We start from the raw sequence: 13,666 nt of genomic DNA, 5'->3' as shown, positions 1-13,666 counted from the left end.
AATAAATACTACTTAGATTTAATCCAGACTGGAAGTATCAGCACTTCTACACAGGACAGTACGGTACAGTACAGGTTCTAATCCCACTATCCACATTCTCTTATTATTTCTACTATACTAACCACACTGTACTGTACTAACATGGCAAATTGCTCCACATTTACTTACAGAAGTAACTTCCATCTTCTTCCTCCTCCTTTTTTATTAGTTTCTCTTGGAATCCTTCATTTTGTAGATCTATGGGGGTGACGTGTCCCTCTTCTGCTGACTGCATTATTAAAAGATCTGACAGGCAGACAGACAGATAGACAAATGTACTTTATTCCTTATTGAAGAGAAATCCAGGAATACTCTTTCAGACTGTTTTAACTGTTTATTTTTAATGCTGTGAGGCTGTAAACAGAGTGAAAATGTTGAAACTATTGTGGGACTGAGCAGCATCAGACAGAAAAGACTTCTAATAGAACTTTTTGGGTTGGTTTCACAGACAGGGATTAAGCCTAGTCCTAGACTACACAGCATTTTGAATGGAGATTCTCTATTTAAAGCTAAATGTAGTCCTGGACTATAAGCCTTAATCCCTGTCTATGAAACAACCCTTTGAGTTTGGTGGAAGTGGTTTTGTGGCCCAAAGTGAAATGATGAAGTCTGATGTTCTTTACATCTAGTTTCTCATCCACTCCCAATAACAGTGCTGTACTAATACTTTTAACTTTTACTATAAACCTGTAAAACAACCTGTAAACAAAGCTACAAGAACTCGCTGTTTCTATCAAACATTACAAACTGTAAACAAAGCTGAAAATGTGACGCGTTTATATCAAAATGTTAGATTTAATAATGAATAAACTCTGAATCCGTTACAATCCACTGATTCATCGGTTCAATGAATCGGTTCATCAGTACTGAATCATGTGTGGTGCTAACAGTTAGCGGAGCAGCTAATAGTTTGTTTGTTTAAATAAAACTGGAGTTAAAGCTCCTCAAATCCTCACAGTGATGTTTTATTATGAACTCTAGTTTTATTATTAATTAGAATGTGGTTATAATGAAATATAAGGGTTATAATTAAATACATATTTTACTTACAGATGAGGCTCTACAGTACAAACACAGCAGCTTCTTGTTCTTCTTATGATGTTTAATGGCGGTTGGCAGAACAACTTAAGACGCACCAGCGCCACCAACTGGACTGGAGTTGAACAGCAGCTTAGCAGTAAAACATCTCCATTAGCCCTGTATCTCTCAGCTACAGTGTTGGGGGGAACGCGGTACAGTCACGTGATTACTTTTTATCTGTAACGAAGTCATGTAACGCGTTACAGTTACATATTTGTAATGACATTACAGTTACTGTGATGAGGGATGAGTCGTTCCCGAACGAACCGATTCTATTGAACGACTCTTTAAAATGAACTAAAGGAACCGAGTCGCTCCTCTAGTATAAGGACAAATAATTAAGGAATAAACTCGTTTAATGATGTTAAATCTGATTGGTTCATGGCGTGTATGTTTTAAAGCAGAAACAAACACAGGCACATCTCTGTACAAGAGAGGATTTTTCTGAAACTAAATAAATAAAGTAAATAAATGGAATTTGTTTGTAGATGTGATTCCAGTATACAGTATTTGTTTGGGTTTAGAATGTAACGTGAAAGTAAAGTAATGAGGAACGAGATTATATTTTCCAGGATGTAATGAGTAAAGTAATCCCATTACAATTTTAGTAATGAGTAATGGATTACTTTTTTGAGTAAATACCCCAACACTGCTCAGGTAGCTTTAGAGAGGACTACAGTCAGCTCCCAGGAAAAAATGTACTGTGAAGTTTTACAGTAAAACTGTTAAGTTTACAGTTGAACCATTATAGTTCATAGTTCTACTGTCACTTTTACAGTTTGACCATGAGTGCAACTGTGAACTCTCATGTTACCATGAAGTTCATGGCCACCTCTTCTGGTGTTTAATAATATTGACTGTGAAGTTTACAGTTGAACTGTAAACATGATATTGTTGAATTGTGAAATTCAGTCAACTTACAGTTTACAGTTCAACTAAGAATAGTTCATAGTCACCTCTTCTAATGTTTGATGTTTACAATAATTTAACTATGATCGTATAGGTAAATGACAAGATACAAAGATCAAGATAATAATAATGTATATAATATTTATGTATTATTTAAAGGAGGCATGTTAATTCTCAGAATCGAGTCTGTTAAAGTACGCGCTGTGTATCTGCTTAAAAATAAAGTTCCTGCCACATGTGTTATTGAGTCAGAACATATTAAAGGACAAGAATTAGACGACGGTAATCTTGTCAACGGCTAAACTGTTTATCTGGAAAGTGAGAAATGGATAAAAAAGACGTTGGTGAAGCGGCGCCCTGCTAACATGCTAAACCCTGAAGTTCTATGGTAAGTCAAAAACTTAAACCGTTTATAATAATAAACAATAATATCTTTACTGTGCCTGAAATGTTATTAAAAATAAGTGGCCATATTAGAAAGCCGAAAATAACACAGGTGTCAGGATTCTATGTCTTCAAATTAGTTACTTGGGACGTTAGCTAAACCATTAGCATTAACAGTCTGTTAGCTGACGGTAGTTGATTGTGCACTTTTTAAATGCCTAGTAACGTTTGCAACGCGTTAAGACTCGTGCAGTTAGTACTTAGTTTATAGTGTTGTTACAGTGCTGAACTACACTATAATAAACCTAATAAATCACTTTGTATGATTTTAAGTGTACAGATAATATTACTAAGAAATGAACATAGAGAAGTTTGTAAATGCTTTTAATACTTCCTACGAGACAATTCACCTTTATGTCTTATTTATACACATATCTCTACATTAATTAAATGTGGACGTTAACCTGCAAGTTGCTCTTAAAATAGTAAGCCCACCAACAACCCAGGGAAAACCCTGCATTTGTGCCACTGTGTTTAAGCTACTTTAGTATTCTGTTAACTACATATTTTAAATATGAAATTAAAAACAGTATTTTTATTTCAGGAAAATGGTCACATGTCAAGGAGGGCTGCTGAGGTTGAGAGAGTCTCAGTGTCCAACAGTGAAGACCCGGATATTGTAGATAACAGTATCTGCCTACATGCACATCAGGATGGGTTTTCCATATTCTTGTTCATGATAGTAGCAGCAAGTTTGATATTCAGTACATTGCTTTACAACCACATCCACAGAATGTTACTGTTTTTGTAGCCCCAGATAAATACATATTCTAAATCATTTCATTCTAGGACTATGCTGTAAAAGAGAAAATTGCAACAAGGCCTGGATCTCGAAAACTTGAAGTAAGTGCTAGTTGATTTTTGAAGAATAGATTGTGTTTTAAATATGTAAAACAACTCACTTCTTTACAGTTTTGGTGCTGACAATGTCTTTTCATCCATCCATTCATCCACCTTTGTGCCCGCCTGCCCATCTATGTATGCTTAAAGCCCTGACTGTTTTCAACTTCTGTTGGGTGTGTTACTACGGGGTAAATGCTAAACCTTGTACTGATTGCATAGCTGCTGATATAAATTATTTGATTCTTTTTCAGTCTACTAGCGAATCAGACGGGCCATGCCGATCAATCTTAAGGCAGTCTGAGCTACTAAAATAATGAAATTAAAAAAAGATCTGTCTGTGTCAGTGCATTAGTGCAGATGAAGGTAAGTCATGTTTTTCAGCAATAAATATTTTTTGCACCATAAGAATTAATGGTAAGATCACAAAGTTCTTATATCTCGTCATATATTGAGCACTCAAACAACAGATTATATTTTAAAAATAAAATACACGGTACTTTGTCTGTCACTTTAATTTCTGCTTAAGATCAATCTTTTGAACATGTATAAACATATGTTTGCATTTATATATTGATACGCTCACCAAGTATATGCTTTATGATACATCAGATGTAATGCATTGCTGATCAAATATTTTAGGGTCCCTGTAGCTTAGAGGTGATGGCGGCAAATGTTTGATTATTTATTTTATTTATTTATTTATTTTTGCATTTTTAAAGGTGGTCGAACATATTTTTCCCATGGAGGAGGTCCAGAAAGTGTACTTCACCAGCAAATTCAACAATGTGGACAAGCTAGGAAAACAAGAGGTGTAATTCATGTCACAATTCACACCCCCACACACACACAAAGACATAGGACACACCCAAGCACCCAATACTGCCATAATTAAATGCATAGTGAATGATTATAAATTAGATTTTTTCATTATATATGTATAGAGTTTATATATAAATTTATACCACAATACATTATTCAGTTATATAATTGTATATATTACTGTATAATAAAAATATATTATTGTATAATTACCATCGTAAAATAAATTATTAAGTGTAATATAATTATTTTATTATATAACAAATACAATCTATTACTATTATTTTCTATATTACTATTATTATAGTACATTTAACATTACAATATAGAATGCCAAGTAAATGTGTTATCAGTTTACCATTTAGAAGGAATCCTTACCTGTTGTTTTTGTGCATGTTTGAAATTATACCGTTGCTTAATAAATGGAGTTGTGAGATCTATACATTGTATTGTATTGTATAATGTCAAAGTGCAGTAATTACAGTCAAAGTAAACTGTGAAGTTCAGAGTAAAACTGTTTACCAAGTTTACAGTGGAACTGTTAAACTTCACAGTAAAATAATCAATCAGGTTTACAGTTTTACTATGAAATTGTTTATAGTAGAACTGTGAAATAATTCATGGTCAAACTGAAAGTTCGTAGTGGAACTGTCAATTAGATTACTTTGAAATTTCACAGTAGAACCATGAAGTGGCCAAATTACCATCAATTCATAGTAGAACTGTAAAATAATTCAGTTTTACTATGAAATTGTTTATAGTAAAACTGTGAAATAATTCATGGTTTTACTGTGAAAGTTTATAGTGGAACTGTCAACTAGATTACTATGAAAGTTCACAGTAGAACCATGAAGTGGCCAAATTACCATCAAAAGTTCATAGTAGAACTGTAAAATATTTCACAGTTTTACTATGAAATTTCGCAGTAAATTTTTTCCTGGGTAATGGTGTAATTATTAACCTTTGTGCTCAATTCTTCATTAAAAACATGTCTTTTGTGGTTCCATGGTGTAATTGTTAGCACTCTGGACTCTGAATCCAGCAATCTGAGTTCAAATCTCAGTGGAACCTGGCTTTATTTAGGTAAAAACACTGTTATCAATGCTGAGAAGACAATAGTGTTTCACATATGACTGCTCTATGCCAAATTAGACACAAAATGGCAAGTCATTGTTTACAGCGAAATCTACATGCCAACTGCGTCCTGAACTTAATGCCATTTTCCAACAGTGGAACGTTTTGTTGTGATTTTGATACTTGGGTGGCAATGTTTAACTAAAATTACTTTTATTTAGTGTTTAAAACTTCTAAATTACCTCAGTTTTTTCAACTGATTTCAATTAATTATATCAATCACGTAAGTTTAAATATAAATAACTTGAGATGTAAAAGTAAAGTGCAGTTGTGTGTATTTTTTGCTTTATTTACTCAGCAAATGCTGAATCATTACGTTTAGTGTTTGTGGTGTTGAGTTTCCATGGTGTAATGGTTAGCACTCTGGCCTCTGAATCCAGCAATCTGAGTTCAAATCTCGGTGGGACCTTACTGCTTTTATTTGGGGCCCGGTGTGAGGTCCAAGATTGAGAAACATTAGCAGTTTCAGGATGGTAGCATTCAGTGCATGTGCAGTACAACAGAGAGTTTAGAGTCACCTTAAATGACATGTTAATTTCCATCCATTCATCCAGCCTGAATATCATAATAGCACTAGTAGTGTTATAGTGTTCCACATGTGACTGCTCCATCCCAAAATATAATCGCAAATCATTGTTTACAGCGCCATCTAACAGCCAACTTGCTCTTAAATGACTAATTAATAACTTTTGGGCTTAAGTAAGCCCTCACTGTGTGGTTCCATGGTGTAATGGTTAGCACTCTAGACTTTGAATCCAGCGATCCAAGTTCAAATCTCGGTGGAACCAGGTTTTATTTAGGTAAAAACACTGTTATCAATGCTGAGTAGAGAATAGTGTTCCACATGTGACTGTTCTATGCTGAATTGTAACACCAAAAGGCAAATCATTGTTTACAGCGCCATCTACCTAAAGGTTTAGAAACATTAGCAGTATCAGGATTGTAGCGTTCAGCGCATGTGCAAGTACAACAGAGCGCTTGTGGGGTGTAGACCACGATTACTTGTGCTAGTTGTGTCGACCAAGCAGATCACCATTCAGGAAGGTATATCAGTGCCAAAATACGAGCCAGTTTGTTCAGTACAACTTTATAAGCCAACAGCAGCGAATAAACTTAAGAGTCACCTTAGATTACATGTTAACTTCCATCTATCCATCCAGCTTAATTAAATACCATAAACACTACGTACAAAACATGTTGTACAGAGATCGTTCCCATCTAGTGGTGCTAGATAAATTACAGCTTGTTGCTTGGGTACAGATTTGTGACATTATTATTAAATTGCTGTTGTTGTGTTTGTTGTTATTTTTTAACTGTTCATGTTTTTGAGTGTAAAACCATAAACAGCACCATCTATAAATAAATAAATTGTGCTTCCACTTGAGATTTTTGTTTACGTGAACAATGTCTGAAATTTGACGAGCTTCATTAGTTTGTTATATGTGTTAAGATGATGAATGAACCTAAACACTTGCTTTTAAATTTTAAGTTTTTATTTATTTATTTTAGTTTCAATACAATGTGACACCGGCAAGATAAAGAAAGAAAAAATTAAGTGTGTCAAGTGTTTTTGTAACATGTGGTAGATCTGCAATGGCGACTGTTTTTGGTATACAGGAAAGAAAACGCAGAATGCAGGTGAAAATGTGTTATTTGGCAACCAGCACTGTGTAAATATTGGACAGAACACATGATGGGTTATTTTAACTTGTTGGGTTGTGCAGTGTAACCATTGTGCTGGATTAAATAAATGTAGGAAAATACAGCATTAAAGCATAATCTCAATAAAATACGCTACAATTTAACACTATAATACAATACAGTGACAGTAAGTCTGTGTCTGTTTCTGTTACGAATTCTGAATTGTGTTTGTTTGTAAACTGTGAATTAGTTCTTAATCACAGATGTTTCATTGGATGGTACACATGGGTCACATGACTTGCTAAGGTTTACCTCAGGCTATACCACTGTTCTTCTGCAATCATTAATTCTGGCTTTATTTCACCTAATGAACGTGGCATGACCTTTATTCAATCAATTTTGTCAATGGCAAAAATAAATAAATAAATAAAAAGAGAACTGCTGTGTAATTTAGTGAATTCTTGTACTGCACATGGCAGAAGACTAAAAGAAATGTAGAGCTATATACTTTTATTCTACACGGTCATGTATTTTTCTTTTAAGAATAAATAACTGTTTGTTTATTTGTTTATTAGAATTTTACCGTCATGTTTTACACTTTTGGTTACATTCATGACAGGAACGGTAGTTTATCTTCACACAAGGTTCATCAGTTCACAAGGTTACATCAAACACAGTCTTGAACGATTTAGTGTCTCCAATTCACCTCACTTGCATGTCTTTGGACTGTGGGAGGAAACCGGAGCACCCGGAGTAAACCCACGCAGACACGGGGAGAACATGCAAACTCCACACAGAAAGGACCCGGACCACCCCACCAGGGGATCAAACCCAGGACCTTCTTGCTGTGATGCGACAGTGCTACCCACTTAGCCACCGTACCACCCAGAATAAATAACTGAAGGGCTGTCAGTGTAGAATCGGGTATGTGGGTATATGCCCTGCCTTTGTACGTAGGCCGGTTAGCTCAGTTGGTTAGAGCGTGCTGCTAATAACGCCAAGGTTACAGGTTCTATTCCTGTACGGGCCACACCCACTTTTTCTTTTATTACAGTTTAAAGTTGCATAAAACAAATGTTTGTACAAATAATATAAAACCAAGGTACAAAATAAACATTTCACTTATTTTAATTTATTTCTAGCACCACTAGATGGTGACGATGTCTGTACAACATTCTGAACTTCACTTTAAAAGTCAGTTGAATGTGTTTTACTGTAGTAAGAATGAAAGTATGAGCTGATCTTTGTCTCATTGTGTAGCTTTGATGAAGAAAAAGCCGCTGGGTCAGTGTGTAACAGGAGGTTTGGAGTGAAGGTGGGTGTGTGTGGATAAAAGCTTCCAGCACCTGGTATTCCCAGGCGGACTCCCATCCAAGTACTAACCAGGCTCGACCCCGATTAGCTTCCGAGATCGGGTGTTCTCAGGGTGGTGTGGCCGTAAGCAAGAGACTCTGTAAACAAGCTGCTTCTTATAGACGTCCGTCGTTCAGCCTTTCACTCCGCTGTGTGGCGTCTTTTACTTTCTCTGTTCTACACGCAGCTTTTCAAATAAAAGATCCTGAAACAGAGACAAAACACACAGAGAACCACACACACCGCTCAGCTGCTGCTGCTGATCCTCTTTCACCTGCATTTAGTACAAAAACACCTTCATTAGGATTTATATGAACTGGGTTTTATGCACTAGAAGATGGTAGGATAATTAAACGTAAATATAAATATTTCTTTTAACAAAGGAGTTTAGCTACCACTAATTTGGTCTATAGATAAACACAAAGAACAAAGACTCATGATGATAGAACAATGCAACACTGTTCAGTCCACAGCCCTCCATTCACACCATCTCATGTACATTCTGGTTGAGGACGGTTCATTATTTGCTAAGTGGAAATCATCTAAAAACTAGAATTTTGGAGTGTAGACCTAGAAGTGTTAAAGTAAGAGGCTATTCATTTATGAAAACTTTGCAAACACCATAAAGACCAGGGTAAAATTCTTCCACTTGAAAGTAAAAGTTGTTCTGTGTTTATTAAAGTAGATTAAACTTGAATAAAGAATAAAAACAGATTCAGATCTGAGGTTGGTACATTACACCACATTACATTTAATGATTAATTATCATATTCATACCATCATGTACATTTGATAATTTAAGTAGAACAGTTCAAGTGGATATTAGTAGAAAAAAAGTACACATAGCTTTTTCTGTACATGCAGTAGTGGAGTATCATTTTATTTTCTCCTCTGAATGCGCTGGTGTTTTTCAAGACGACTCCAGTCACAAAAACTATTTAAAATGCTGCTTTCAGTAAAACTTCATCTGCACTATAAGCAGCAGTATGGGTCATCCTCTTATGTGAATGCGCTGGTGTGGTGTACTTAAATAATATTCCTTTCACTAAAGCTCTTTTCAGACAGTGAACGGTGATATTACTTCTCTCCTGTGTGAATGAGCTGGTGTTGTTGGAGAACATAATGTGCAATAAAACACTTCCCACACTTTTAACAGTGATGTAGTTTCTCTATGTGAATACGCTGATGCCGTTTGCAATTATTTTCATGAGCAAAAATCTTTCCACACACTGAGCAGTAATACGGATTCTCTCCTGTGTGAATACGCTGGTGTACTTTAAGGTCACTACTTTGAATAAAACTCTTTCCACACTCAGTGCAGTTATACGGTTTCTCTCCTGTATGAACACGCTGGTGTTTTTGAAGTTGACTCTGTTGAGCAAAACTCCTCCCACACTCTGTGCAGTGATACGGTTTCTCTCCTGTGTGAATACGCTGGTGTTGTTGGAGATTACTCTGCTTAATAAAACTCTTCCCACACTCTGAACAGTGATATGGCTTCTCTCCTGTATGAATGCGCTGGTGTTGTTTGAGATTACTCTGTGTAGTAAAACTCTTCCCACACTCTGAGCAGTGATATGGCTTCTCTCCTGTATGAATGCGCTGGTGTTGTTTGAGATTACTCTGTGTAGTAAAACTCTTCCCACACTCTGAGCAGTGATATGGCTTCTCTCCTGTATGAATGCGCTGGTGTTGTTGGAGATTACCCTGCATAGTAAAACTCTTCCCACACTCTGAGCAGTGATGAAAGTTCTTCATGTTTATGCTTTGATAAGACTGTAGAAACTGTTTCCTTGGAAAGCAACAGAAACAAAGAAACAAGTCGATTAATTAGAATTACTTTTACTACATTAATACCACAATAATATTAAACTCATCACCTAGTAATTAAAACATTAAATTCACTTCACATCTAAGTGAGAATCTGAATTCAAAGAACATCAGGATAAAATACTTATAAATACTGCAGATATTAATAATTAAATAACTATAAATAACTTGATATAAATAAAGATATAAGAGATCTGACTTTCTCAACATCAGTCCTGCACCAAGCAAATCTAATCCAGTTCATGACAGGACTAATAATTAGCTCACAAGTGTAAATCTTTGGTGTGCTGGGAGTAAAAAAGGCTTCATAAATCACCACAATTATGAGCATAAAGCTATTTTAAACTGTCTGAATATATTAACCTAATAATATTAAATAACATAATAAAATAAAAAGAACAACAAATGCAACATAAATGTAAAAGAAACAAACAAGAAAACCCTTTACCTTCCTGTTAGAATCCTGGCAGTCACTTTAACAAAGCTGGTGTCTCGAGCAGGTCGTTTCTAATGAAGAACGTGCAGAAGATCCTTCTTACCAAGTGACTCAGCTAAAGGTCTAGAGTTTAGTCCTTAAATAGAGCTGAGGACAAAGACCCAAGACCAGATAAAAACTCTGCATTGGTCAATCATCAGACAACCATTCACACCTTCTTGTGTGAAGTACTAGCTCATTATCTATGGAACGTGTGCAAATGAACTAGGTGGAGCCACAAAGCATGATGGGTGAAGTCAAACTACACCTATTTATCTCAGCAGAGAAGTTATTTACATTTAATCCTAAACACAAACAAAGAATTGAAAGGCTATTCCGTAAAGTGAAATGACATGAACTTAGATAAAGCGTTTATGATAAGAATCTAAGTCATGTAAAATGCTGTATGTATATTTGTGTGAATTAGTTTCTACTGTATATGAGGAACAATAAGAAAACTATAAGAGGAAACACCCACCTATAGATTTATCTGTATTCATGGTGTAGAAATATGTGAACTGTTGGATTTACTGAAGCACTTTCTACATTCTGAGCAGTGATACGAGCTCACTGAGGAAACATAAAGATTAATAAAGGGAAGGAAACAAAACCTGAAAACCTTCACATGCTAAAACTAGCAGACCTTGTTAATAGATATGTGAGCGCAAATCCTCATTAAAAACATTTTGTATGGTTTGCAATGAAAGCTTTTAGACAGCCGTGACACATTTTGAAAGTAGCCTGAAGCTGAAACTAGCCCAGAATCCAGGGGGTCACAGATACTGTTGAAATGGAAAATGAACGATCAGTGTACTACTAGTGAATCTTTTATTATTAATAATAATATACTTTCATTTTACATTCCGATTGATACTTTTTTTGTGTTGTATTTTGTTTACATTGGTATTACAGCTAGGAATATTTTATCATTAAACTTTTTATCATTTTATTTATTATATTATATTATATTATAAACATTTTAGTTTTTATAATTTTTTATAATTTTATAATAGATCATATAAAAAACATTTAATAATAACACTTTAAATACTGAAAGCTCCGAATTTCACTTCACTTCTACCCTTTTCTGTTCTTCTCCTCTCCAATCTTCTTTATTAACTAATGATTTATGAATAGAATTTCAGGTTACATGAAGAACTATTTTAAATTAGGCAGATGCTATCTGAACCCTGGTGTAAACAGCAAAGTGTACAGTTTGCACCCTGTTGTAAATGCTATTTAAACCCAGGTCCATTAACACCATGTTTTACGGTACAGATCACATGGTCTATGCTAAAAGTTTTATGCACATCTAAACCCTATTTTTTGGTACACTTCAACTTTATAATAAAGGTCTTTTATATTGTCACATTTCTAGAATGTATTTAGAAATGATACATCAGAATGTCTTGATATTAACTGAGTGTAAACTACAGATGGTGTACTATCATTATGAAGTAGAATTGTTCTGTGGAAACAAGATCATTCCTTTTAATAACAATAACAATTCATGTAATCAAGATTATTTTATTTAATAACAATCTAAAATAAAACAGAAATGAGCTTAGATTATATTTTAGCTGACTTTAAATTAAAGTAAAATCATATTAAATCTACAGATAAATCTATAGGTGGGTGTTTCCTCTTATAGTTTTCTTATTGTTCCTCATATACAGTAGAAACTAATTCACACAAATATACATACAGCATTTTACATGACTTAGATTCTTATCATAAAAGCTTTATCTAAGTTCATGTCATTTCACTTTACAGAATAGCCTTTCAATTCCTTGTTTGTGTTTAGGATTAAATGAGTGTGGAAACAAGTTTGCTGAACATAGTATCCTTCAAAAACACCAGCGTATTCACACAGGAGAGAAACCTTATCACTGCTCAGAGTGTGGGAGGAGTTTTTCTCACAGTAGTGCTCTTAAAGTACACCAGCGTATTTACACAGGAGAGAAGCCGTATCACTGCTCAGTGTGTGGGAGGAGTTTTGCTCAACAGGGTCACCTTCAAAATCACCAGCGTATTCACACAGGAGAGAAACCGTATTACTGCTCAGAGTGTGGAAAGATTTTTGCTCATGAAAATAATCTCAAACGGCATCAGCGTATTCACATAGAGAAACTACATCACTGTTAAGAGTGTGGGAAGTGTTTTATTGCACATTATGTTCTCCAACAACACCAGCGCATTCACACAGGAGAGAGGTCATATCACCATTGTTGTGGGAATTCAAAATAACCCTTAAAGATTGACACAGACAACCGGGATAGTGATAAAAGCAAATCATCAATTTATTACTCAGCTGAGGGCCAACCTCAATGCAAACCGCTCACACAGCTTTACAGAGAGAGAGGGCCCCTCCTGTCTGCCCTATCACAGTATTTATACCCCACTTTACTGCCCCTTCAGGCTAACTCTTCTCAGCGACCCAACTCAAGGTCAACTTTCCACATCAAACTTGCTTATCATCCTACAAGAATAGTTAGTTTGTTAGAAACATGGCGTACCTCCACAAGAATGCACCCGTATCAAAACTGCGCATGCACCCCCGCACACACCATCCCGACACCCATGCATTCCCACGGAAGCAAGAAGCCCATGCCAAGGTCAACATATCTCTGCCCCTAAGTAACCTTCCAAAAGTCTCTTCTACCTCTGCTAATTGAACTAAGAAAGCAGAAACGTATAAGTTTGATGCAAATAACTAATAAAATATAAAATTTCCATTCACAATCCTTCCTCTTGTCCTTCCTGGACAACACTAACAAAATTTTATATACTAAATATACCCTTGTCAGAGGTTTAAGGTATTGTTATCATAGAGTAATCACACCTAAAAAAAAAAAAAAATAGTATGAAATGAATATACTGTTTTTGCTAGGAATATTTCTGAGAATATCACTAAGAATAGATTCCCCTCTTTTGTGACTTTATGTCACAAACCCATAAGTGATTAATAAAGTCTTAATATAAATGTTCCATGCTATCTACTTGTTTATCCTGTCATCCCCCATGGGTGGACGAAAAAAACCCTCAGGCTCATTCGAGAATCCTCACGAGCTAATTAGCAACCAATTTCCAATTTAGGGA

The 13,666-nt window shown here is 35.2% G+C and overlaps 1 protein-coding gene, 1 non-coding gene and 1 pseudogene across 2 annotated transcripts in view; 1 reads left to right on the top strand and 2 right to left on the bottom strand.

The window, feature by feature from the left end:
* The window catches only part of LOC134326180 (zinc finger protein 420-like), a gene marked incomplete at its 3' end in the record, with an annotated part of 33,222 nt that extends 30,377 nt beyond the window's left edge, over positions 1-2,845 (bottom strand). The window contains exon 1 of the mRNA XM_063008375.1: positions 2,842-2,845. Coding sequence (XP_062864445.1) covers positions 2,842-2,845 — 4 coding nt within the window. The remainder of the gene's footprint in view (positions 1-2,841) is intronic.
* Positions 2,846-5,984: 3,139 nt separating this feature from the next.
* On the top strand, positions 5,985-6,056 carry trnaq-uug (transfer RNA glutamine (anticodon UUG)). The gene has a single exon. It is a non-coding gene; the product is annotated as a tRNA-Gln (tRNA).
* A 2,187-nt stretch (positions 6,057-8,243) lies between these two features.
* LOC134327212 (5S ribosomal RNA) lies at positions 8,244-8,352 on the bottom strand (annotated as a pseudogene).
* Positions 8,353-13,666: the final 5,314 nt, after the last annotated feature.

This window comes from Trichomycterus rosablanca, chromosome 14, assembly GCF_030014385.1.
Source record: "Trichomycterus rosablanca isolate fTriRos1 chromosome 14, fTriRos1.hap1, whole genome shotgun sequence".
NCBI classification, from domain to species: Eukaryota; Metazoa; Chordata; class Actinopteri; order Siluriformes; family Trichomycteridae; genus Trichomycterus; species Trichomycterus rosablanca.
This window is presented reverse-complemented; position numbering and strand designations above follow the sequence as displayed.